The 27,142-nt window shown below is 39.2% G+C and overlaps 1 protein-coding gene and 1 pseudogene across 1 annotated transcript in view; one reads left to right on the forward strand and one right to left on the reverse strand.

The window, feature by feature from the left end:
• Nucleotides 1–25,841, reverse strand: part of Ect2l (epithelial cell transforming 2 like) — a 71,346-nt gene extending 45,505 nt beyond the window's left edge. Inside the window, exons 1-2 of the mRNA XM_026391905.2 lie at nucleotides 25,740–25,841; nucleotides 23,689–23,801 (exon numbers count right to left, since the gene is read on the reverse strand). Coding sequence (XP_026247690.2) covers nucleotides 23,689–23,801; nucleotides 25,740–25,841 — 215 coding nt within the window. The remainder of the gene's footprint in view (nucleotides 1–23,688; nucleotides 23,802–25,739) is intronic.
• On the forward strand, nucleotides 1,140–1,253 carry LOC113184992 (U6 spliceosomal RNA; annotated as a pseudogene).
• Nucleotides 25,842–27,142: the final 1,301 nt, after the last annotated feature.

The raw sequence follows: 27,142 nt of genomic DNA on the forward strand, positions 1-27,142 counted from the left end.
TTATTTAGAAATGAGTGCAAATGCTACAATACTATCATGGTACTTAAAACATTCAACAATAATTCTTTCATGTGACTTCTTTTCAGAATGATATATATCAGGTCTGTGCATTGCATTGCATTGTCTGCCACCTAAGCACAAATGACTCCTAAATGGGTACAAAATCCAAAGCTCCATCAGTGGCCTTCTTGAGGGCTGTACATGTCTTGACAAAAGAGGCATTCCACACCCATAAAAGAAGCACAGCGGCACAGACCTATTGCCTCCACCTACATAAAACATATATATATATATACAAATTCTTAATTCCTAATTGTCTATACTGGTGACCAACAGGTTCTACAGTCCAAAGACACCAGACAGGGGTCATATTTGAATAACAATTGCTAGAGTCAGAAGGCTTGGAAGCAACCCAGGCAGCAGTAAATCAGGGGCTTTTTCTGGAACCTTTATCTCCTCCAAATTCAGTGAAATTACAGACATCTCTGACTGGTCTCAAAGCTACTTAGAAACTTGCTAAAGAACCCACCAGAACTCTTTACCTCAGGACTTTGGGACTATGGAAACTTCTCCCACTGCTAAGTGACTATGCTGACCCGTGTTACTGGACACTAATGAACACAGATTAACTCATGGGAAGAGAACCTGGGACTGAACAAGCCTCATCTCGGACTTAAATTCCCGTAGTGTGGCTTAAGCCTGAGTAAGCTTCATGTGAGAGGAAAACGGCATCTCTAATTAAGAAAAAATAAGACGTTAGTTACTGTTGTAAACAAGTGGCTAAATACCCTGCAGACCTAGAGATAGTCGAAACCACGACTTTACCCAGACAACTGGCTTGAAGCGTATCCTCACCTACAAGTCTCAAACCCTGGAAACAGCAGAGCTCACTCATGAAATAGTCCACCATCCAAAGGTCCACAATCCAGCATAATGGTGAAATGTCGATCACCACTCATAGTACTTGATGCTCAGCAGTCTGAACTCTAGTGGTACCACTAGTCCCAACACACTGTCCTGAGACCAAATTTTACCCAAACAGACCAGTTGGTGAACTTCTAACAACTGTTGAGTCATGTTGGACCATAAAAAGTGGCCACATCTTAAAGAAAATGCCTCACTTTAAAAATAGTTGAAGAGTGCTCACTTGGGCAGCACATATACTAAAATTGGAACAATTTAGTATATGGAGAAGATTAGCATGGCCCCTACTCAAAGATGGCATGCAAATTCATGAAGTGTTCCATATTTTTCAAAGTTATGATGTTTACTGGTAAATGGATGGAGCTGGAGACTATCATGCTAAATGAAATAAGCCAATTCCCCAGAATCAAAGTTCTGATATTCTCTCTGTTATATGGATGCTAACACACAATAACAGGGCAGGGAGGGAAGAATAGAAGTTCATTGGATTAGACAAATGGGAATGAAGGGAAAGGAGGGAGGATGGGAACAGGAAAGACAGTAGACTTTCCTATGTTCATATATGAATACAGGATCATGGTAACTCTACATCATGTACAACCACAAGAATGGGAAGTTATACTCCATGTATGTATAATTTAACAGAATACACTCTAGGGTCATATTTAACTTCAAAGAATAATTTTTTTAATATTTATTTTTTAGTTGTAGTTGGACACAGTACCTTTATTTCATTTATTTATTTTTACGTGGTGCTGAGGATCGAACCCAGGGCCTCACACATGGGCGGTGAGAGCTCTAACCGCTGAGCCACAACCCCAGCCCCAAGAACGAATTTTTTAAAAACCTAAAAAAAAAGTAGTTGAAGAATAGTTCTGCTTAAGCTCGCTTGATTAATGCTCAAAAGAATTATAATAGTAGTTAGGCTGGGGTTGTAGCTCAGTGGTAGAGTGCTTGCCTAGCATGTGGAGGCGCTGGGTCCAATTCTCAGCTCCACAAATAAATAAATAAATAAATGTCCATTAACAACTAAAAATAATTTTTTTTTAAAGAATTATAATAGTAGAACTACTCGGGGCTGGGATTTAGCTCAGTGGTAGAGTGCTCACCTAGCATGTGGGAGGCCCTGGGTTCGATCCTTAGCACCACATAAAAATAAGTTATCAAAATAAAAGTATTGTGTACAACTAAAAAATAAATATTTAAAAATATAATAAAACTACTCTAAGTGATTAGACTACCTGGCAAGATTTTTCTTTTAATTTGTATAAAACCTATTGTTATCCACAAATCCTGTATAATTTATCAACTGTGCCAAACTTGGATGAAGACCTCTATAAGCCTATCTCTTCCATGTGTCTTTAGTTATTTATAAGTTGCATATAGCTATGGCCTCCATCTTCCAGGGCTGAGCTATTTCTATGTCCAGGTATTGCAGAGAATTTGAGGAGGGAGAGTATCCTTCTCTCTCCTTTCTTGAATAGGACTCATGAAAAGGAAAAGTAAATTCTCTTTCTTTTGTCATGCTTGGTTTGACCTCAACGGATAGACAATTGGTATTGTTCCAATTGACATGAATCTGGACATTGACTTTGCTGTGGGTGCTTTTATGGTCACCCTCGTCTCTTCTCAGAAGTCACTCATGATTGGAAAACGGTAGCTCCTGAGTTTCTGGGGACTCATAAGTTAGGGAAAGGTCATCTGGTCATCTTGGAGGGGAGGCTATAGGCCTTGCATGATGGGCAAGGAGGCAGAAGTAGATGAGACGGAGGAGGGTACAAAAATTCCATTCCTATTTTAGATGCAGATTAATCCCTGTTCCCCCCACCCCCACCCCAGGTGCTTTCCATAACTCTCTCAATGTTAGGGATGTCTTTCCCCACTGGACCCAGCTGTATGAGATATTATTGACACCCCACTTGAGAACAGAAACATAAACCTGCTATAATTGAGTGCCAGTTAATGCAAAGAAATACATTAAATGAAGGTTCCAGGGGTTGCATTGAGAGGTACAGACCCAAATGGTCCCTTTTCATAAGCTTAGCAGAGCGTTTTGCAGGAGATCTGAGTTCCAAGTTCCAACAACTACTGAGTTCCAAGATTCCTGATTTAATAGGGCAGATATAAATGTGTGTGTGTGTGTATGTGTGTGCGCGTGTGTCTGATGATGGGTGCAGTCTCTCTCTCTCCCCTTGACTCTATCAACCCTGGATCATGCAGCCCATCTCCACATTGCCTAAGCCGTGGGATGGTGCAAGTTGAAGAGATTGTGTGTTTCTATTTCTCTGTTCTTAATGATTTTCCCAATAAACCCTATTCTATACATGCATCATGATGAACCATGTATTTCACTGTAACCCCTTTACATAGCAGAGGATGATTCTTGGTAAACATCAGGCACCAAATAAATATTTATTGAGTAAATGTGTGATAGAAAAAAATTGTTAAATCTTTCCCACCATCTGCTAAGAAAAAGCCAGTGTTGGAAAATTCATGGCCTAGATTTTTTTTTTTTTGGTGCAAAATTATAGAATGGAGAGAATCCTACATACTTAATCCTACATGATTAATTTACAATGGAAAGGAGAGATAGGCATCTTAATGGACAGATACAGTTGAGGACTGGGAGTCTACCAGGTCCTTCTGCAGACTTTCAAATAATCTCTCCAATTTAAGCCCCCAATTCCCAATTTCTGTCAGGAGTTTGTACAGTGAACTGGCTTCATTCTCTCTCTGTGTGTTTTAAATGTGATGTGCTTTCTGTTATTCTGTTGTTCACCGTTTCTCCATTCAATCTCTGCTTGCACTTTGGGATTTGTTACAGACATCTTTTAGTTTCATCCATTTTGTGTCTCTTGTTCTTTATTGTTTGAGGGTGATTTTTCAAGAGAAAGAGAGCATAGAAATGGCTTTACATTCTCAATTTAAAACTGGAACTCAAGATTTTTAACAGAGTTGGAATTCAAAGCAAAGGCATTTCACTCAGATTTTCTTGCAAATTTTATTTTAGATGAATCCTGTTGGAAGAAATCTATTTCTTTTCCCTTTTAAATGGCAATCTCTGATACAAGACTAAATTTCTTCCCTACTGGAACTAAGTGAAGACACTAGATTATGTGGTTCATTTAATCCTAACTTTGATATCCAGGCTGGCCACATCCTGAGATGCCAATCATTTCTCCTGATTGGATTGCAGCTGTAAATCTGCAAGTTACAGAAATAAAAAAGAAACACAAGCCTGCTGTGCATGGGTCAGTGATAGGGTACACTCAGCCTGGAGACGGCTGAATGAAAACCAAGGGTCATTTCACAACTGGCCTGTCCTCCTCAAAACTGTCAAATAAGAAAAAATGAGGAAAACCTGAGCAGTTGCTCCACATTGAACATGGACACTGAGTACAATAGGTCACCCTGGAGTGGATTCTGGACCAAAAAGGAAAGGATGCTAATGTAGGACATTGTTGGAGCCATAGGGAACATTGGACTCAGAGGCATGGGTGGGATGGTAGCAACGTAACAGTATTATAGCTGCCTGTACTTTGACTTTTCCTTGTTTGTTAGGAAACTCAGATTGACATGCTTAGGGGTTAATGAGTACCATGTAATCTCAAATGATTCAGGGTAAAATAAGGCAAAAATGGTAAGATGTTAATTATTCAACTATAAACTATTAAAGTTTAATTAAATGGAGGAATCCAGGTGGAAAGGGTGAAGAAGTTATTTGTACTCTTCTTGCAACATTTCTGTACATTATAAATTATGCAAAATATGATTTTTTAAAAAAGCTGTCTGCTCCAGTTCCCAAATATTGCTGGTATATGTTGTATATGCCTACTCCTCTGACATTGTTTGAAGTCACTGTTCCTTCCTGATCCCTGTCCTTGTAGCCTAGTTACATTTGAGATAAAACAGAGTGACTTTTAAAAAAAAAAAAAACCTGCTGACATGTCAGTCTGAGGAAAGTGTGTGTGTATGTGTGTGTGTAACCAGGAGAGCCAGAGTAGAGTTGTGCCTGTGCTAATAGTACATGGTATTTACAAAGAGAAGTATCACTTGGTGATCTTCTCAGTATTAATCACAAATCACATGTATAACTGCAATTTCCTTAGAAATTGACACTCAAACTGAAGATGATTGTGACATCACCAGGAACAGTTAATCTGTTTTAAAGCACAACTGTCCCAACTCATTGTCTGGTAGGCTTCAGAATCTTTTTTTTTTTTTTTAAGGCTTTGACACAACATTTACTTCCATTTTCTTTGGAATTATAAAACAGACTAGTAAAATAAGATTCAAAACACAAAAGCTTCCAGCCTCATTTCCGAGAAGGATCTCAGTATCTTTAGAATTCTCATCTCCAGGACTGGCAGCGTTGCTCAGTAGTAGAGTGCTTGCCTAGCACGCATGAGGCCTTGAGTTCAATCCCCAGTGCACCCATGCGGGTATGTGCATACACACACACACACACACACACACACACACACACACACATCATTTCCACCCCCTTCCCTCCTCACAGAATCGACTGTTCCATCCCAGGAGGGCAAAAGAGAAGAATTGAATATGAATTATTATAAAGTAAACCTCAATTAAACATGTTTTCTATTTTGTTGCTAGTTTGCACTGCTACAAGAACACATTCAAGGATAATGAATCTTAAGCAAAAAAAATAGAAAATGCTTCAGTTACATTTTTTTAAAAAACAACAGTGCATGAGCAGCAGAACCAGGGTAGTTTGCAGTAATGGCATTGCGGCTTATCACATTTTAGTTAATGTTGCAAAGTAAGAAATCCATGAAGAGAAATAACAATATGTAAGGAGAAAATGAACAAAATGTGCTTTGCTCATTTCTGCAACAAGGATAGTTTCGTTTAAATAATTCATGACCAGGCCTTTTCAGTGTAGGACTGAATGTACAATGTGTACTTTCAAAAATAACAGAGCTTAGTAATATGAGGCTTGAATTTAATTCTCTGCTCTTAAATTTCTGATAAGAAGTGGAAAGGAGCAGCCAGAAATGTGAAGAAAATGTGCAGGAGAGCAGTGTGGAGAGGTGGCCTGTAAGGGTGAGTGGCTTTGGCAGAGGTCCCAGTTTTCTAGTTGCCTAGGTAGTCCCTCTTAGTCTTGTCTAGTGGCCTCTTACAATCACTGTGTGGCATGTCTGGAGTACAGTTCACGTCTGTTTCAATCCCTACTGCACTTCTCAAGAGGCCTCCAGGAGATGACCCGGGACCCATGGAGCATCCACAACTAGAACCATTGGGATCTGAGTAACTCCAGAGTTGCATGGAACAGGAAGATGAGTCAGCAGTGTGACAAGTATCAACCGTCATACAAATGTGCCTGAGGATCCAACAACCCATCTTGTGGGAGTTTTTCCTAAAACAATGATTAAGGGTATGTCTAAGGATTTAGCTAAGAGTTGTTCCTCTATGTGTTTTTATACAGCAAAAGCCAGGGGGAAACATACTAAATGTCTCACTTACTGTATATCTACAAAACCTAATAAATCTTTCTGGAAATCAGTAGACTGAGCCAAAAGGAGAATCTATGCACTAATTTCAAACACTCAGAAGTTCTAGAGATTATAACAAGGACACTTTAAAGCATAGTAATAATCTTTTCAAAATGAAACATAAATCTGCAAGTTACAGAAATAAAAAAGGAATATAAGTTAAAACAGTGAGAGGGAGTTGGAATTGAGATATTCACAAAAGAGTTGAGCCCTTGAACTTTCCCTCAGATGCTCCTGGACTGGGGGGGGGGGGCAAGAAGAAAGGAAGGCCTGGGGGAATAAGGCCTGCACCCCACATGGATGCAAGGTCCAAATGAACATTTTCTGATGTTAGAGACCACAAACTACTATAAAAACATAAGCTGGTGAGAAAATGAAAAACCTGTGGAGTTCCAGAGAGGAAGATGAAGTGTGAGACCACTCCAACACTCCTACAACACAGGGCATATCCCCATGGAAGATAATCTCCAGCTAAAATACTATGAAGGAAGAACAGCAAATGAGACAAATAAAACTTTGCCACCTTGGGAACTGGAAGTAATAAAATAATTCAAATGAGACTTTAGCAAAACTATATTTAAAATATCCAAAGAGAAATCAAGGTAATAACAGAAGTAAATTTTTAGGTGTTCATTTGGAAAAGAAAAAAAAAGATATTTTAGAAGTAAAGCAAATATAGTATATCTAATGCTTGAAATAAAGAGAAAATTAAATAGATGAGTTGGAATAAAACACTTGAAACATAGAGGAAATGAGAATCTTAAGCAAAATCTGGACTGTGGAATACTATAGAGTCCTTAAAAATGATGATGAAAATTAAAAACATTTAACTTGGTATCAAACACTGATATAGTATGGATCTGAAGTTCTCCAAAGATCCATGTGTTAAAGGCTTTGTAACTCCAATTTGGTACTATTGGGAGGTGGGGGAACCTTTAGAAAGTAGAGCCTAATGGAAGTTAGATCACTGGGGGCCTTCCTTCAAAGGGGATAGTGGGAACTCAGTCCCTTTCTCTGTCTCTTTTCTCCCTGGCCACCAGGAAGTCAGCAGTTTCCTCTACCAGGGGCTCCCACCAGGACTTGCTGCCTCACCACAGACTCAAAAGCAACAAGCAAAGTGACTATGGAATGATACCTTCAAAACTGTGAGCCAAGATAAACCTTTCCTCTTTTTAAACTGATTGTCTCAGGTATTTGTTACAGTAAAAACTGAATATCACATGTACTGTTGTCAATATGTGAGCTTCATGGAGCATACAAGCTTCCTAAAATTTCGGGCAGATTTGGCATACTTATGCATGTATGTTTTTCTGGGGAGCAAATTTATATATATATATATTAGTAGTTTGAATATTACTTTTCAAAGGAGTATGTGATACAAAATGGTTTAAGAGCTTAAATGTTATATGCATATTTGCTGTGATTTGGTTTATTGCTTAATTCAGTAAACGAATATTGATTGGATTCCTTTTTATATTCTGGAGTTATAATGATGAGACAGAAAAAGACGAAAAGAACATTATGCAATTTCTGTCTTTATGGAGACTACAATTTGATTAGGAAGACAGAATCAATAACTAAAAATTTAACAAAGAAATATGAATTGTACCTGTAGTAAATCTTAGGACAAAACACATACATACACACACACACATACACACACACACACAGAGTCATACTCTCACACACACACACACACACACACACACACAGTCACACTCACACACTCACACACACAGTGCTATGACCATATTTAATTGAAAAAACTAGCTGGGCAGAGAGGTGCAGCTGGCCAGAGAGGTGCAGAAGGGCTTCCCTGCAGGAGCTGAGTGGGTTAAAGGTAACTTGGAGAAGCGGGCAGTGGAGGTAGAAGAACTTCTGTCTGCACGACAGAAGGTTCAAGGGCACAGGCAACCTGGTACTACTGAGAAGCTGGAGAAAGGCAAATATGGCCCAAGCCCAGAGATAAGGAAACGAGGTAAGGAACACTGAAGCGCTGGGCTGGAGTCCATCCCTGCAGGGTCTGCGGTGCCATGTTAAGGCAAACAACTTTTACAGTTGTGACCAGGTCCCAGTGCAGTGTTAGAAGACAATGCTAACTCCTCAGCAGGATGAAGGGAACCGGAATAACAGGGAGATCAGTTAGAAGCTTCTGGCTAAGCTACACAATGGTAGCCTGAATGGATTTGAGAGATATTGGAGATAACTTGATAAGTGACTATCAGGTTTCTGACTCTTGAAACTGGGTGCTTTGTGGTATCAGTTATTAAAATAAAGAAAATGGTCAGGTTTTACCTGAAATAATTATATATCCCCAAAAATGTTGGTTTCAAAATCTCTTTAAGACACCAAAAGTTTAATATGAGATAAGCAGTTGGATAATATGATTAAAAGCTCAAAGAGCATATCCAGCCCAGAAATAAATTATCTGATTACTGGTATAGAAATCATAGGTCTGAATTAAACAGCCAGGAAAGAATGTAGAATGAAAAGGGATGCAAAGTTAAAACACACTGGAGGAATGCCCACATATAATGACTGAAGAACATTAAGAACATTCTGTGCAAAGATAATTGAGAGGTCCAAGAAGCAAGAAAACCAGATAAGTGTTACATCATGAAAACCACAGCAAGACAATGTTTCAAGGAGTGGATACTTGGTACTACTCCATACTGCAGAGAGATTGACAAAAATAAGAACTTTAAAAGGGGTGGGGGTTGGGTTTAGCCACATGGACTCAAAGTGCAAACCAGTTTAGGATGGGTAAAGAGTGAGTTGGAACCATCACTAGGGTCAGTCAGCACAGGCGACTCTTGAGCAGGGTTATGACTTGTAGACTATCTCCATGTTTTTCTATCTCTAGTTTTTGCAAAATTTCTTTGGAATGCAACCACATCTATTCATTGACATGTTGTCTATGGCTGGCTCACAGTATCAGTAGAGCTGAGTAGTTGCAACAGAGATGATTTGGCCCACAAAGGCTAAGATATCTGTAGTTTTGATATCCTTTATCTGAAATGCTTAGGAACAGAAGTGTTTTGAAATTTTGATTTTCAGGTTTTAGAATGTTTGCATAAACATAATGGTCCAGGGTATGGGGCTTTACTTTAAACATGAAATGCATTTGTATTTCATAGATATATCCTATATACATATCCTGAAGGTTATTTCATACAATATTTTAAATGATTTTGTACATGAAACAAAGTTTCATGGCTTCACGTAAAATTCCAATTTTCCACTTGCTGTGTCATCTTGGTGCTCAGAAACTTTGAATTTTGGAGAATTTCTGGGTTTGAATTTTCAGATGAGGGATACTTAACCTGTAATATATGATCCTTTACAGAATTTGCTTACCCCTATTTGAGAGAGATTTAGAGAGAGGAAAGAGAGTAGAGGGGGTACAAGCTAATTTTCATGATTATATCTTGTTTTCTAGATTTGGCTTCTTGAACCATGTCTTTTATGTACAAAATTGGATTTGAAAAATACAATCTCAAAACTTCAAAAGCAAGGAGCTGGGGTTATGGCTCAGAGGTAGAGCATTCACCTAGCGTACATGGGGCACTGGGCTTGATCCTCAGCATTACATAAAAATAAAATAGAGATATTGTATCCATCTATAGCTAAAAAATAAATATTCAAAAAAATTCAAAAGCAAAGTTAAGCAGATATAATTGTATATCAATTTAGTCATATAGCCACAGATAGAAATTATTTCAGTTTTTAATGTGGTATATCTTAAGGATGAAAGGAACTGAAAAAAAAAACATTTTAACAGGTTTCAATGACTGTATTGTGTATATGGTGATGGTTTTGTTATTCTGGGAGTGTTGGGCATGCATTGTTATGGAACAAAGAAAAATGGATAAATTATATTGGTGTCCCAAGATTTCCTTTGTGAGAGAAAGTAGATACAGATGCAATATAAAAAGTGTTAAGTAAAGACTGTCAACTTGAATTTGAATAGTAAATATGGAACTGAACTCACGATGCATTGGGACTTTTTAAGAGTTATTTTCTAGTTCTGTCTATTGAAAATGCTTAGAAAGTATATGTAACCTAGATAGTTAGATGTGCACTTAAACCATACTTCACTCTAAATACCATTTCCCCCAAATAGACCAGGGCTCCTTGAATAAATGATGATCCTAAGTCTGGGGCAAAGAAGAACAAGATAAGCCTGGAATTTCTGGTCACAACGGGAAAGAAAAGAAAGTAATTTGCCAAGATGGATCAAAAGTATTCAAGTTTTCTTGAAGAGGCTCCAGAACCAAGGATAGAGCAATTTGAACAATAATAAGAAAAAGAACTGAATTGGATTAAGTCATATCAAATTACTTAAATTCATAATAAAAATACTTAAGTTCATAATACTACAAAGAACTCAATGATCAATTATGGAGGATGACGAAAAACCAAATTATTGTTTAGAAAACTGGCAAATAATAACAACATATGCCTTCACTTTATGAACAATACCTCAAGAGAGAGCAAATCTGTAATGTCTATTCCAACTAGTGAACACAAAAGGAAGGACATACTAGGAAGTCAACATTCTGCAATGTCCAATGAATAATGGACCTGAACAAAGAATGGCAGCCGACAGCCCACCAAGAAACACCAGGAAAACAAGCCGTGGAAATAAGGAGGAACTTAACACCTGCTGATCAGGTGTTCTTATCATAAAGTCAAACCTGATCAGGCCCAAACTACCAAATTTGAGGAAATAGAACCCAGGAAGGTACGGTCAGCAAAGTGAAGACTGTGGGAAACTCTAGGGAACCTATACATTAAAAGAAATTTAGGAGTCACAGTGATCAATTGCAATGTATGCTGCTTGAGTTCTGATTTGAACAAATCATGTTTAAAGCAAGAATCTTTGACACCATTGAGGAAATTCAAACACCGACTAGATAGTTGGTATATTAAGGACTTTTTATTAATTTTATCAGATTATCCAGGCCCAGTGGTACATGCTATAATTCCAACAACTTGGGAGGCCAAGGCGGGAGGATCTCTGGTTCAAGGCCAGCCTTAGTAACTTAGCCAGACCCTGCCTTAAAACATGAAAAGTATGGGGATGTAGTTCAGTATATATCACCCCTGGCTTCAATCACCAATACCACAAAAGAAAAAAAAAGAATTATTAGGTTAATAAGGTTAGTATAATAGTAGAATTGTGATGAAAAATGTTAAGAACAATTATTTTTATATGCTGGAATATTAATGTATAAACCAACATATCTGGAATTTGCTTTAAAATTATTCCTGGTACCTAGCAGTTGTAACTTTGGGAAACTTGATGAAATAGTATGAACCATGACTTGATCACTGTTAAAAATGGGTGTTGAAAAAGGTACATTCATTATTATTAATTTGCAATTTACAATTAAAGAAATGCAAACCAAAACTACACTGAGATTTCATCTGACTTCAGTCCGAATGGAAACTATCAAGAACACAAGCAACAATAAATGTTGGTGAGGATGTAGGGAAAAGGGAACACTCATACATTGCTGATGGGACTGCAAATTGATGAAGCCACTCTAGAAAGCAGTATGGAACCACCATTTGACTCAGCTATCCCACTCCTTGGCTTATACCCAAAGGAATTAAAATGAGTATACTGCAGTTATGTAGCCATATCAATGTTTATAGCAGCTCAATTCACAATAGCCAAGTTATGGAACCAGCCTAGGTGCCCTCAACAGATGAATGGATAAGAAAAAAATGGGGGGGGGCTGGGGTTGTAGTTGTGGTAGAGTGGTAGAGTGCTCACCTAGAGGGCACTGGGTTCGATCCACAGCACCACATAAAATAAAAGTATTGTGTCCATCTACAACTAATTTTTTTTAAATTATTTAAAAAAGAAAATGTGGTATATATACAAAGGAATACTACTCATCCATAAAAAAGAATGACTTTATGACTTTTGCAGGTAAATGGATGGAGCTGGAGACTATCATGCTAAGTGAAATAAGCCAGTCCCCCAAACCCAAAGGTTGAATGCTCTCTCTGATACGCTGATGCTAACACACAATAAGGGTTGGGAGAGGGAAGAATAGAAGTTCATTGGATTAGACAAAGAGGGAAATAGAAGTTCAATGGATTAGATAAAGGAATAGGAAAGTCAATAGAATGAATCAGACATAACTTCCGGTGTTCATATGTGAATACACACAATGTAATTCCACATATGTACAACCAGAAGAATGGGACTTGTATTCCATGTAAATATGTCAAAATCCACTCTATTTTCATGTATATCTAAAAAGAGCAAATTTTAAAAATGGGTGTAGACTATATGGGGATTCTTTACATTGTTTGTATAGTTTTCATTAAGATGGTAAAATTCCAAAATAAAGTTAAAGAAAAAAAATACAATTATAATAAACAGTTTACCCTGCTGGTGGCTTTACCCAGTAACTCCCTGCAACTGGTACGCATAGGGGAGAAATGAAAAAGTTGGGCTGACCAAAGACTGGGGTTTGGAAAACTGAATGTGATGCTCGGAGTCAAGGGAACTGGAATGTGGGATAGTGAAGGAGCCGCAGCCTCTAAGTGGGGTCACCCAGGAGCCTCCAGGGAAGGGCCGACTGAGTGGGAGGAAACAGGAGGCACAGACAGGAAGAACCGGTGAGCCAAACAGCAGTCAAGGGGGCACTGCTTGAGCAAGCAAACTGGAAGAAGAGGGACTGCTTCCACCTGTGGCCTTGGGTATAATGAACTTATTATGGGAATCGATGGCTAAGAAAAGTGGAGCAAAAATTCAGTACGGATGAGAAGATCTATTGCAGGCACAGGGTGTGAGGTACACTTTCCACCTGGATGCCAATGTCAAACAGAATAATGACTAGGTTGGGAGAGAAAGGATTTGAAGAACCATGTGCTAAAGTATTCAGAGCATGAGACCGAGAAGCTGGGTGGCTTTGTAAGGCAATAATGAACAGTTTCTTTTAAAAAAAGATGTAAATATTTATATAATCTGATCCATATATCATTATATGGCACATAAGTATAAGAAGTTAGAACAACTATTGGTATTTTTTTCTTTTTGCTTATCCACATTTTCTAATATGTCTACAGAAGACTGGTATTAAAAATTGACTGGGAAAATGAGAATTCATACCCTATTTGAATCAAATGTATGATACGTCAAGATCATTGTATTGTCTTGAGCAACTAATAAAAAAATAAAAAATAAATTGACTGGGCCAGGTGAGGTGGTGCATGCCTGTCATCTCAGCGGCTCTGATGGCTGAGACAGGAGGATCTTGAGTTCAAAGCCAGCCTTAGCAACAGTGAGGTGCTAAGCAACTCAGTGAGACCCTGTCTGTAAATAAAATACAAAATAGGGCTGGGGATATGGCTCAGTGATCAAGTGCCCCTAAATTCAATCCCTGGTACCAAAAAAAAAAAAAAAATTCATTAGGCTGGGATGGGGTGTGGCTCAGAGGTAGAGCACTTGCCTAGTATGTGTAGGGCCCTGGGTTGGATTCTCAGCATGGGGGTGAGGGTGTGGGATGACTAGGTAAAGAATACCTGATATCTGCCCACATATTTTCTTCACTAGGTGGAAAATTCATCCTCCAAGTCTTTGTCCAAAGAAGTTCATTGGATTAGACAAAGGGGGAAATAGAAATTCATTGGATTAGATAAGGAATAGGAAAGTCAATAGAATGAATCAGACATAACTTCCTGTGTTCATGCATGCTTCCGACTGCACCATAAATATCACACCCTCAGGCAAGCCTTCCCTGATCCTCTGGACTTGGCAAGGCCCTCATTATTTTTCCTTCGCCGCTTAGCACAATTGTAGCTATTTATTTGCTACCAGGCTAACTGGCCCTGCCTTGGATCGTAGGAAATCAGGAAAATGCATACATGCAGACTTGTTCTGTAGTTCCTCTGTGTGAGGCAATATGATGCTGAGGATGAAGAAATTCTATTTGGACCCAGTATGGTAGGTAGGTCCAAGTCCTGTGGCATCTGAGCTGACAGGAGAGTTTCAGCCTAGGATACAGTCGGATCCCCCATCTCCCCAGTAGCTGACGGTTCCTGCTGCCTCAACACATGCCTGCAGGAGGCTGACCTGCTCACTGGCCACTACTACTCCATGTCATCGCATAACTTCTCCTGAAATCTGTATCCCTTACACCTGCACTATAGTATAATCTAGGTATCATATTTGTGTTCTCAATCTTGCTGACACCCAAACTTGGTATTATTATTATTATTATTATTATTTCTTCATCATTTAATGTCACATGTCAATGCTATTTTGTACACTTCTCTGTCCCCAGCAGATGGCATGGTGATTGTAGTCTGGCTGGGACTACATAAATGGATGTGCAATAAAACAAATAATTTTTTTAAAATAATAAAAGATAAAAAATATTTTTAAAAAATCACTGTTCTTGTGTTGGTTTCCTGATGCCAAATTACCATGAATTTAGTAGCTTAAAGCAACACAAATGTATGTTCTTACAATGTTGGAGGTCAGCAGTCTTGAGTCAGTGTCACTGGGCTGCTATGGAGGTGTTAGTCTGACTGGCCCCTTGCCTTTTCCTGCCCTAGGGGCTTCCCATCTGCCTTGGCTCAGGGCCTTGGCTCCATGTTCAAACTGGCAGTGAAGCATTGCCAGACCTTCCTGTCTCTCCCACTGCACCCACCAGCAAACCTTCTTCTCTGGCTCTGACTCCTCCTGCATCACTCAATCAAAACAGTGTCCTCAGCCCATTCCAGATGTGTTGAGCCCAAATCTCTATCATCCAGGCTCAATATCTGTGTTTTACCAACTCCAAGTGACTCTGATGGGCCACACATTTTCAATGTACGTGGACAAACTTGACTTCCCTTGGTAGAAGGAAGAGACAGCAGAAATGGATCCTGTTTCTGATCAGCATCAGCTGACATCAGTTACAAAGCACTGAATATTTGCATGGTGGTCTTAGGAGTACCAGTAATTCTGTTTCAATTCACTTTATAAAAGCCCCATATTAATTCACTATTTAATTATGCCTGCAGGTCTGAAGGGCTCTATCACACCCATTCCACAGCCAAACACTTTTTGCTTTTCCTTCCTTGTTCTCGACTATATTCTGGAGAACTGAGATGCCCAGAGAATTGACTATTAGATAAATGGACAATTTTGAACCATTTTTAAACCTGTTATCTTCCTTGTGTTTTTCACAAGTAATAAGGAAATCAGGGCAGCTTCAGTGTTAGTATCATCAAGGACTCAATGATGTTATCAGGCTGAGGATTTTCCATATTTTCCCTTTGCCATCCTCTGGCTTATGGTCTTCAGTCTTGTCCCCTGAGATGGTTTTCAAATGCCTAACTGCTGCAAGCATCAGTCTTCATGCAATAGAGACCACAAGCTAGCAAAGTGGAAGACAGCATGTCCGCCAGTCCCTTCAAAAGTTCCTTTAAATTTGAAGAAAACTGTCAGGGCTTACTACACACACCTGCATTCCTAGTGAGTCAAGAGGCAGAGGCAGCAGTATCTCAAGTTCAAGGCCAGCCTAGCAACTTAGCAAGACACTCTGCAACTTAGTTGAGAGAGCAACTTAGTGATACCCTATCTCAAAATAAATTTTTTAAAAATGGGAGTATAACTCAGTGGTAAAGCACTTCTGAATTCAATCCCCATTACACACAAACACACACACACACACACACACACAAAAAAAAAAAAAAGAATTGAAGAAAACTCCAGAAGCTTCCTAACAGCCACCCCTTTATTTCAGGGGCAGAATTAACATGTCCTAAACCAGTTACCACCAAGAAATGTAATGATCATTATGAATTCAGTTCACCTCCCCGCACCCTTGGTGGGGCAGGTGATGAGCCCGGAGGCATATAATGCCTGGGGAATACACAGAGTGCCTGTCAGGAGGAAAGAGAGGAATGTGGAAGATGTGGAGCAGGCAGGTGACCAAGTGTCTAACCCACTCAGAAGGAAGGGAGGAAAGACCTATTCAGTCTATTTCTGTGCCTTTTTGAGCCCTTACTGATCTCAGTCCCACTCTACACTTGGGAGTATTTCTTAAGTGGATAAAAATGCTTTTTAATGACTGGTAGTGAAACTCTCTTGCTCATTTTTTCTTTGTATTTAATTGTTTTCTTAGCCATTGTGGCCCATCTTCTTTTCCAGATTAGCTGTAGAATCAGTTGTTCAAGTGCATAAGAAAAGCTCACCTGTGGATTTGGCACGATTAATTTGGAAAGGAGTGACGTCTTAAACATGGAATATCTATCCATTTACCCAGATTTGTTTGTTGTTATTGTTGCTATGCCTTAATACAAATTTGTCATTTCCTTCTTGAGGATCTTGGGCTTATCTTTTTAGTTTTAGGCCATGCACACAGGGAAGCAGACCTGTGAGAAGGGGGAAGGGAGAGAGCCCAGGCAACATTGCTTTAATCTAAGGATCTAGGCCAGCCTGCAGCTAGATGAGTTGTAAGTCAGTAAATTCCTTTTTTCTTCTTAAGCTGCTTTGAGTTCAGTTTCTCAGTTGTGTTGGAAAGCCTTCTGACCAGGAACTTGAAAGAACAGCTAGAGAGGTCAGGAGGAAAGAGGATCAACATTCATTGGATGCTTGCTGTGTTCTGCAGATGTGATACTTCTGCTTCTAAGACTTGCTGAGCCCATTTGGATCTCATGGGCAGCCCCTTCCACTCTTACCCTGCAGTAACCCTCCTAGACGTTTCCTAAATAGCTTCTCTAATACAGAGTAAGGCAAATGGTCTCTTCAAACCTTCCAGTGAATTATATCTGAATCAGATGTTTCCTATGTAGAAAGTAAAAGAATACATGGTATATCTGGAAGCTAACATCATGTATGATATAGAGAGAGCAACGGAAGCATTTTCTGAGATGCTGCATTAAACAAATTGTGCAATGAGCAAACATCAGAGCTGCCAGTCATGGGATAACAGGGTGAAATAACATCTTGTGGAGTTGTGCATCCTGACACACATTGAGTATTATTACTGTTTGTAATTCCTTTTGGAATTGCTTTATATGTGGTCTTTTTTAATTAAAATATATTTTTAGTTGAAGATGGACACAATACCTTCATTATTATTATTATTATTATTATTATTATTATTATTATTTTAATGTGGTACTGAGGATTGAACCCAGTGCCTCACATAAGCTAGGCAAGTGCTCTATCACTGAGCTACAACCACAGCCCCTTATAGTGTGGTCTTGAATTAACTAAATAATGAAAAGTCTTGTATCAGTTAACCTCCTATATTTTAAAACTTATCTTTAGAAAACTACTCCTGCCCAGAGAACTACTAAATGAAAAATTTTCTCAAGTATCTACCTTTTTGTCATTTTTGTAATTGAGCATGTTTTAGATATTTGCATTCAGTCAACGAGCATTTATTGAGTGACTCTTGGGTGCCTGACATTTCTGTAAGTGTGGAGACAGAAAGAGGCACCCAAGTCGTTGCCCTCGCAGAGCCTGCCTTCTAGTGGAGGGGACAATAAATGAAGCATTGCAGGGAACATAATGCAGGGGTTGCTAAGTGCTATCCAGAGACATTAAACGTGACCAAAGAGAGCAGCACCACTTGCAAAATGGGAAGTGAACTTCAAGTGCTTATACTTCTCCTCCTGTCGACCTTCCCTCTGTCTAATGACCCTCTGCCTGCCCCCCATCCCCATCCAATAAAACAGTTTTGGTTTTTGGTTTCTTCTTTCCTTTTAAACTCAAGAATTTTATTTTTTAACCTTCATCCCCCCGGCCTAAACACCATCTCAACAACAAATGAGAATATTGTCTATGTTAGCTCCTACCCAGCCACCCTCCAGAGGATAGAACATGACCGGAATCCTGGACCTAAGAGTCAGAATGCCCTGCCTTGCCTTTTCTTTTCCTTTTCCTTCCTTGCTTACTTTATTTCTTCTTTCATTTTTTGATTATTTTAATTTTTTTGTTGTGCTTCAGATGGAAGCCAGGGCCTCACACAGGCGAGTCCAGTGCTTTACCACTGAGCTACACCCTTAGCCCATCTATATTTTTAAAACGGTAATTTTAGGTAAAAGTGAACAGTTTATCTTTCAATATTTTTCTTTCTGACATAGATTCTCTGCTTGACCAAACTTTGGTCAGGCCCATCAGTGCACTTCCTTGTAAAATCTTGTTTTAGCCAAGAACACTGCTAAGTCAGTTTAGTAGAAACTCCGACCTCTTTATCTCTAATGACCTTGGATATCTGATCAGGTTCCTCATTCAGACCCTTCCAGCCTCAGGAAAGGTCTGATCACCCAGGCCTGTCTCTGGCAAGAGTTCCACTGGGTCCATCTAGACAGGAACCCCCCTCGCCTCTAATGTTTCCTCTTAGTAATTTTCCCACTCAGCTCCTTTGCCTATAAATTTCAACTTGCCTGTGCTGTATTTGGAGTTGAGCCCAATCTCTGCCTGGCTGCAAATCCCATGGCAGTGGTCCCTATGCCCACAGCAACGGTCCTAAAGAGTCTGCCTCACCATGCTTGAACAAGTTCCAAGGGATGATTTTTTTTTTCCTCTAATATCTTCACCACCTTCACACAGAAGTGTTCTCATTTCAAATGGACTTCCCATAACTCAGTTACGTGGCTGTTCTGTATTCCAAATTAAGCTAGAAGTATGAAAAACTACACATCAGATTTCCTCTACAGATAACAACTGAGCCATCTCCTCAACCGACCCCCTCCAGGGCTGCTTGGAAAGAGTGGGTAAGGGTGCTGAAGTGGGCTGGGGGTGTTCTTTCTTAAATGTACTTTGGTGGGTACATTTTTCTGCTCTCCATCCCCACTTCCAGTCTGCCCTGAAGGGGACAAATGATGAATGCTAGTGCCTTGTCAACCATCCATGTAACCTTCTGTGCCTTTGCCAACTCACTCTCTCTCTCTCTCTCTCTCTCTCTCTTCCCCACCCCCACCCCCTTCCCCCCACCGACAAGCTATCTGCTGTTTTGAGACTGCAGCTGCATGAATGGTGCCCCACCTGCCCAGGAAAACTACAAGTTGAAGCAGCTCCAGCCCTGGAATGCCAGGCCTTTGTGTAAGGCATTGAGTTGCTGAGCAGAAGCAATTTAAAACCGGTTCCACCAGAGCAGCAAGGAGCCGGATTCAACTCATCCTAGGTTTCTCCAAGTGTGACAGACACAAACAGCCAGTGTCCTTTAAGGAGTCACAGGAAAGGTCAGTTTAGACAAGTGGTGGAGGGAAGACACCGATGGGAACCATTGTATGTGTTGACACATAAGCATAATGTACCGGGGAGAATCCCATGATGTAGGTGGAAAACCCTCCGAGCCCAAAAGACTAGCAAAGAAGGCTTCCCAGGAGGGCTGACATTTAAACAGAGGTGAGAAGGAGAATTTGCCAGAAGGATGGTTTGATAAACTGAACCTTTGAAAAATGTCCTTAAAATCATAAAATTCCATTTAAGGTCCTCTACCAAGCCACGGCACACACTTGTAGTCCCGGTGACTGAAGAGGCTGAGGCAGGAGGTTCACAAGTTTGAGGCTAGCCTTGGCAACTTGGTGAGACTCTGTTCCAAAACAAGAAAAAGAAAAAAGAAGATGGGGCTGGGGATGCTGCTCAATGATGGAGCATCCCGGAGTTCAATCCCCAGTACTGCAAAAAGGAAAGAAAAAATAAGTTCATGCTAAAACTTAACAGTATGGACTATTGGAATATGTATTAAGACAGGAAAAAAGTCTTAGATATTTAAATATATTCCATAGAGAGTAAGGAGAAATTTTTTAATTTTTAATTTTTTGGTATCAGGGATTAAACTCAGAGCACTTAACCACTGGGCCACATCCCCCTTTAAAAAATTTTTTTAATTTTTTACTTGGAGACAGTATCTTTCTAAGTTGCTTAGGGCCTTGCTAAGTTGCTGAAGCTTACTTTGAAGTTGTGGTCCTTCTGCCTGAGCCTCCCAAGTCTCTGGAAGGAGAAACTTTTAAAGAAAATTCTGATGAAACATTTCCTACCAATAGTTGAAATACTATATTAATAAATGTAACTATCTGAATTATAATAAAGTTATTTGAAAATCATAAAACAAAATATTTAAAACTAAGGGCTCTCTGACTTAAAAAAAAGCATAGTCAAGCTTATATATAAATATTTCAGGCATTCAAATAATGCTTATTTCTTTCATTTATTAATAAGTATTTTCACAGGTATGAGAGAAAATAGAGTACAAGAATAAATAGGACGCAAAACAAACTGTTAATATTGCACCTAGTAATTTTACTCCTAGATATATACCTAATAGAAATAACAACATCCATATACAAAAGCTTGGAGATGGATATTCATAAAATCATTACTTACAGCAACCAAAATGAGAAACAGCCCACATGTCTGTCAATTGATAAATGGATAAATAAATATGACACTTTTATACATTGGGATGTTATTGTCAATAAAAGGTAAGTATAGCCAGCAACAGTGGCACACACCTGTAAGGAGGATTGCAAGTTCGAGGCCAGCCTCAGATATTCAGCAAGACCCTGCCTCAAAATAAAAATTAAAGAGAGGGGGGACACTGGAGGTATACCTCAGTAGTAGAGCACCCCTGGGTTCAATTCCCAGTACCACACACACAAAAAAAAGGAAAGTATCAGTGATATATACTACATACTACAAAATGGATAAACCTTGAAAACATATGAGAGACATCAGTCACAAAGATCACATACTTCATGATTCCATTTATGCAAAAAGTCCACAGGGGGCAAATTTATAGAGACATAAGACCATTAGTATTTGCCTGTATCTGGGCAGGGTGAGGGTGGGGCTCAAGATGGGGAGTGACAGTCAACAGGTAGGGGAATCATTTTGGGGTGATGAAATGTTTTAAACCTAGATTGTACTGGTGGCTGCACAATTCTGTGGATGTATTAAAACCACCGAATTGCATCTTTAATTGGAAAACTTTATTATATGTGAATTATATCTCAGTAAAGACGCTTAAAGGAAAGTTCACTGCATTAAATTAAAAATATGTATGTGGGGGGAGCTGGGGTTGTGGCTCAGGAGCAGAGCGCTTGCCTAGCACATGCAAGGCATTGGGTTTGATCCTCAGCACCACATAAAAATAAGTAAATAAAATAAAGGTATTGTGTCCAACTACAACTAAAAATTTATTTTAAAAAGTGTGTGTGTGTGTGTGTGTGTGTGTGTGTGTGTGTGTGTGTGTGTGTGTTTGGCTTCTATTTTTAACTGAAATTGAGCACAGCTGTCACTAGGTTAGACCACCAACATGCAGTGTGACAGAAATCAATGGGAAAGAAGAAGTGTAAAAAAGACTTGACCAGGCTTTGCGGAAGGAACTGATTGATGCTAAACAACAAAAACCATTAACACAAATTAAAGGTGGGTTCTGAATGCCAAATCTAGACACCAGACACATATGAATAAGTTTCCCTGAAATCAGCTGCATAGAGCTATTTAGCACATACTGCTCTCTGTGGAAACACAGCTGCCACCAGACAAAGAAAAGTAATTTCACTGAACAGGTTAGTTCCACATTCTTTTCTCACAGAAAGTTAAGAATTGGGGTACTAGAAAAAAGATGCAATTTCCAGAGACAAAATGTCAGGCCTGAAGTTCAGCAGTCTCAAAATATACCACAAGAGCTCTAATGACCCCCAGTGGTTACAACTGAGATTGCTTGGTTTATGATATGTGAGACAAGAACCTAAGGCACGCAGCAATTACCAATATGGGGTTCCACCTATTATTTTCTTATCTTGAAAGCAGTAAAGTTGGAGTAAAAGTAAACATAGCAAATGACTGTTATAAATATCCCTTCTCCTGATTTCTATGCATGAACTAAAGAGCCCATTTCGCTGTAGCCTGTCTAGAGCCTGGTTCAGCAGAGCCAGGAAGGTGTTTGTCTCCTTCCAGTGACTGGTCAGGGTGAGTCAGTTCACAACCTGTTTTGCACCTGCAGATGCAGGAGAAGCTGACAAAGGAGAAGAGAAGAGAAATGGCTGATCAAGTGAGATAGGCAGGGAAAGTGGAAAAAACAGGGGGAGGCAGGTTGCAAACTGAAATAAGCCAGTTTGGTCATGAACAACTCTCAGATACTTTTTGGTAGCTGCCTAAGAAGCAGAAGGTTAGCCTCACCACTAGGTTATGTGGAAAGCAACTAACACCAAATGATGCCATTCCTAGGGTTTCCCTAAACAGACCTTAGTAAATAAATATAAACCACTTGTAGAGTCCCCTGTGCAGGCTTGATGAAGCTTCTATCTGCTGGGTGAGAGTTTCATCCAATTGAGAAAGAACAATGTTCTACCAACAGCATCCTATTGTTACTCTAGTAACCCAAGACGGACCCAAGGTCATTTATTTGGGGATGAAGCCTGGGAAACCACACACACGACTTTCCACTGGCCCAGCTGTAGTCTTCGCTCAGGTCCAGGTGCACTGAAGTATATAAATATCCTCCTCTCTCCTATATTTCAGTCAGTCCACACCCCTTGAATATCCCCAATTTCACGAGAGTCTATGTCTAACACAGTTAACGAGGCACTGGTTGCTCATACAACAGAGGTTTGATATTTGCACTAATAATATCTAAAGCACTGGGACCCTTCCAACCTAGAAAGAACTAATGACCCCTAGAGTATTAATTCCCAATCAGAACACTAGCTGCCCCTGGGTATCATTTCAACTAACAAATGTAATGCTGTCTATGCTGCGGTATTTGAAAGTAAACTACAGATAGAACACCAGGGAAGGGGAAGAGTAGGGGCAGGACCCATTGGCCACCACTGTCCATTGCTGTCTACCTCGGCCATATCCCTTTACGTCACTGCCATTGTCCGTGCTCATGTATTTTTCAAATCCATCATTTAATAATAATTTACAAAGGGTCTAGCTGTGTACCAGCTAGACCCTTTGTAAATGTATGACACTTCCAAGGAATATTTAATAATCCAAGAGCATATTAAAAATTCACGGGCTGAAGCCACTAACAAATTTTGCAAAAACAAAACAGCTTCATAACGGTGTGATGGTGTTCATACCCCTCCATGGCTTCATTGCAGCCTCAAGGAGGAAACAAGCATTTGAAGAGTCTGTAGATAAACCTTCAAGTATTAATTGTGTGATTTTTTAATAGGGAAAAAAAGACTCGTAAAGGTTATATATACATTTTACAATGTTTTGTTTTCTTTAAGGACCAATGGTAATTACATCATTAAGCAACCAGTTTACCTTAATTGTGATTTAGTGCATCGTAAAAGAATTGTGAATAAGAATTCTTGACGTTGTTTGTGGGTCCAGAGGTCAAACCAATGACTTATCAAAGCAACTCTTTCCTGAAAGAGCTGTAGGGGGAAAAATGATATTTTACTGTACCTTTATATACCATCTTAGTTGCTAAGCAATCTTCAGATGATCTACTAACAACCTCCCAGCTAATATTTGCACAGCACTTTACAATTCGCAGGGTGCTTTCATGAATGTGTAGGGATCTCTCCTTTCAGCTTAAACTCCCTCTTATCCAGGGATAAGAGGAGCCTGGGCTTGTTGGGTAGGCTGCTAGGAATGTAATTACAGAGAAGGAGGGAAAACAAAGAGGTAGTGTGAACTGGCTCTTGTTTTTACCTAGACTACCATGACCCAGGGAAACAGATTCCACACGTTTTTGTCTTGAAAAAAAAATGTGCAGTATCTCTAGCAATTAGAGAAATGCAAATCAAAACTACACTGAGATTTCATCTCACTCCAATCAGAATGGCAACTATCAAAAAATATAAGCAACAATAAATGTTGGAGAGGATATGGAAAAAAAGGGTACACTCATACATTGTTGGTAGGACAGCAAATTGATGCAACTACTCTGGAAAGCAGTTTAAAAATTCCTTTAAAATTAGGAATTAAACCATCATTTGACCCATTTATCCCACTCCTCAGCATATATCCAAAGGATTTAAAATCAGCATACCACAATAACACAGCCACATCAATGTTTATAGCATCACAATTCATAATAACTAAGCTATGGAGCCAAACTTGGTACCCTTCAACAGATGAATGGATAAAGAAAATGTGGTACATAAGCACAATGAAGTATTACTCAGCCATAAAGGATAACTTTATGACATTTATTAGTAAATAGATGAATCTGGAGGCTATGATGCTAACTGAAATAAGCCAATCCCCCAAAATCAAAGTTTGAATATTTTTGTTGATATGTAGAAGCCAAATCACATAAAAAAGGGAGCGGGAGAAGAAGAGAAGTTCAGTACATTAGACAAAGAGGAATGCAGGGAAGGGAGGGGGATAGGAATAGGAGACAGTGAAATGAATCTGACATTATTTTCATATATATATATATATATACACACACACACACACACATATATAAATGAAAAAAACTAAGCAAATTCATCATTGTGTATATCCAGAAGAATGGGGTCCTAATTAGAATAAGATATAAATATGCATGTGTAATTTTATCAAAACAATTCTACTGTCATGTATAACTAAAAAGAATCAATAAAAATAACTTTCTAATTATTAAAAAAAAAAAGAAAACACATATAGGTCTCACTCATTCCATTGCTAAAATAGATTCATTTAAGTAGATATGACTTTATTGATCCATAGCCATGGATCTTCATAACACTCATGAAACTGATCGTGAATAATTATTGTAAAATGCTATTGTTAGTTGTGTCTCTAAGACAGAGTTCCCAAAGACCAGTGTCCCCAAAACTGGGTTCCAGGCCAGCTTTGCTAGATAGGCATGTGCAAACTCACTGTCTTTATTACAGGTCAGGCTTTAACCCCAGCCAGTCTATTCTTCTTCCCTTGTAAAAGAAGTTGAGCCCACGTGAGCTCTGAGGACCCCTGTGCTAGCTCCATTAATGCCTTGCAGACTGCCCTCCACCATTCGATGACTTCTTCCTGAATTACTGTTCAAGGGACGGGCATCGCCAGGCCACATAGAACCATATGGTGGGCACCAGAGAGAAGGAGTATTAAGGACACAGTGAAACATACACGCACACACCCTCACCACCACCACCCAGAGCATCTTCTTTCCTTCTCCTTCCCCATCACCGCAAACCACAGGTGTCCTGGGGGTCTCTATTTTGTCTCTGGAAGCACAGAATAAGATGGGAGGCAGATTGGGAGACTTGCAACAAAGCTAGAATTGTTTTTGTTTAAACTGACTCAAAAACTAAATTCTTTAGAGGATTTTCTTTAAAAGTATGACAACATAAGACTCACTATTTGTAACTCACCACGTAACTCACCTGTCTATTTAGCGACTTGTTGCTAAAAGGTGTCCAGGCGCTGAACCTCGTGTTCAAGCTCTCCATTTCCAGGGTTTTCCAGGAAGAATCCCCAACTGACATCACAGCAAACTAGGAACTACAGGTACATTTCAATAAATGTATAATTTAAGCCAACTTATAAAAATCCAATACAGCAGGCACAGTGGTACACCCCTGTAATCTCAACTACACAGGAGGCTGAGGGAGGAGGATTGCAAGTCCCAGGCCAGCCTGGGCAATTTAGCCAGACCCTGTCTTGAAATAAAAAATAAAATGGGCCAAAGATATATCTCAATGTCAAAGTGCCCCTGGATTCAATCCTAATACTGGAAAACAAAATAGAAAAGAAAGAAAGAAAAATTATAATGTATAATTGTACTGTACACACTTAATACATTAATGCTGTCCCAGTAGGAGTTTTAGAATTAGAACATATATTTTAGAATTAGAATAATCCCTTTGTATGTATAAACTGTTTATAAAATTATAGTTCATGGAAGCATATGTATATGTATACACACACAGAGGATGAACCACATAAATATACACTGAGTCCATGGATTCTTAATCACTGCAATTATTCTGGCCTTACCTACTTGCAAACAAATCTGAACCTAAACAAAAGTTCTTTTTTTACTTTGCTGGGAAAATGAAAGAGTAGTGAATATGTTTCAGAAAATGCTATTAATAACTCAGACATTGGTATAATTTTGTTTTTGAGGGGCTGGGGATAGAACCTGAGGCCTAATGCTAAGCAAGTGCTCTGACACTAAGCTATATCCTCAACCCATAGCATGGTTTGTTATCTGCTAGGAAGACTGACTTTTTCTTTCCTTGGAAAGTAAGAATTTGAAGTATTCAAACAGGACACCCTACCTACCCATCTTTTAGGGACATAAGTCAGAGAGGATATAAAGGGGGAAATTAGGTTCATGTATTAGTCATCTATTGCTGCATAACAAATTACTCCAAAGTTTAACAGCTCAAAATGACAAGCATTGGGCTGGGGATGTGGCTCAAGCGGTAGCGCGCTCGCCTGGTATGCGTGCGACCCGGGTTCGATCCTCAGCACCACATACCAACAAAGATGTTGTGTCCGCCGAGAACTAAAAAATAAATATTAAAAATTCTTTCTCTCTCTCTCTCTCCTCTCTCACTCTCTCTAAAAAAAATAAAAAATAAAAAAAATAAAAATTCTCTCTCTCTCTCTCTCTCTCTCCTCTCTCACTCTCTCTTTAAAAAAAAAAAAAAAACAAAATGACAAGCATTTATAACCTCAAAGTCCTGAGGGTCAAGAATCTAGGTGCAGCTTAATGAGTACTATATTAGTTTGCTGGGTCTGCCCAAAAAAAAAAAGAAAAAAAAATTCCACAGACCAAGTG

This window comes from Urocitellus parryii, chromosome 8 (assembly GCF_045843805.1).
Source record: "Urocitellus parryii isolate mUroPar1 chromosome 8, mUroPar1.hap1, whole genome shotgun sequence".
Lineage (NCBI taxonomy): Eukaryota > Metazoa > Chordata > Mammalia > Rodentia > Sciuridae > Urocitellus > Urocitellus parryii.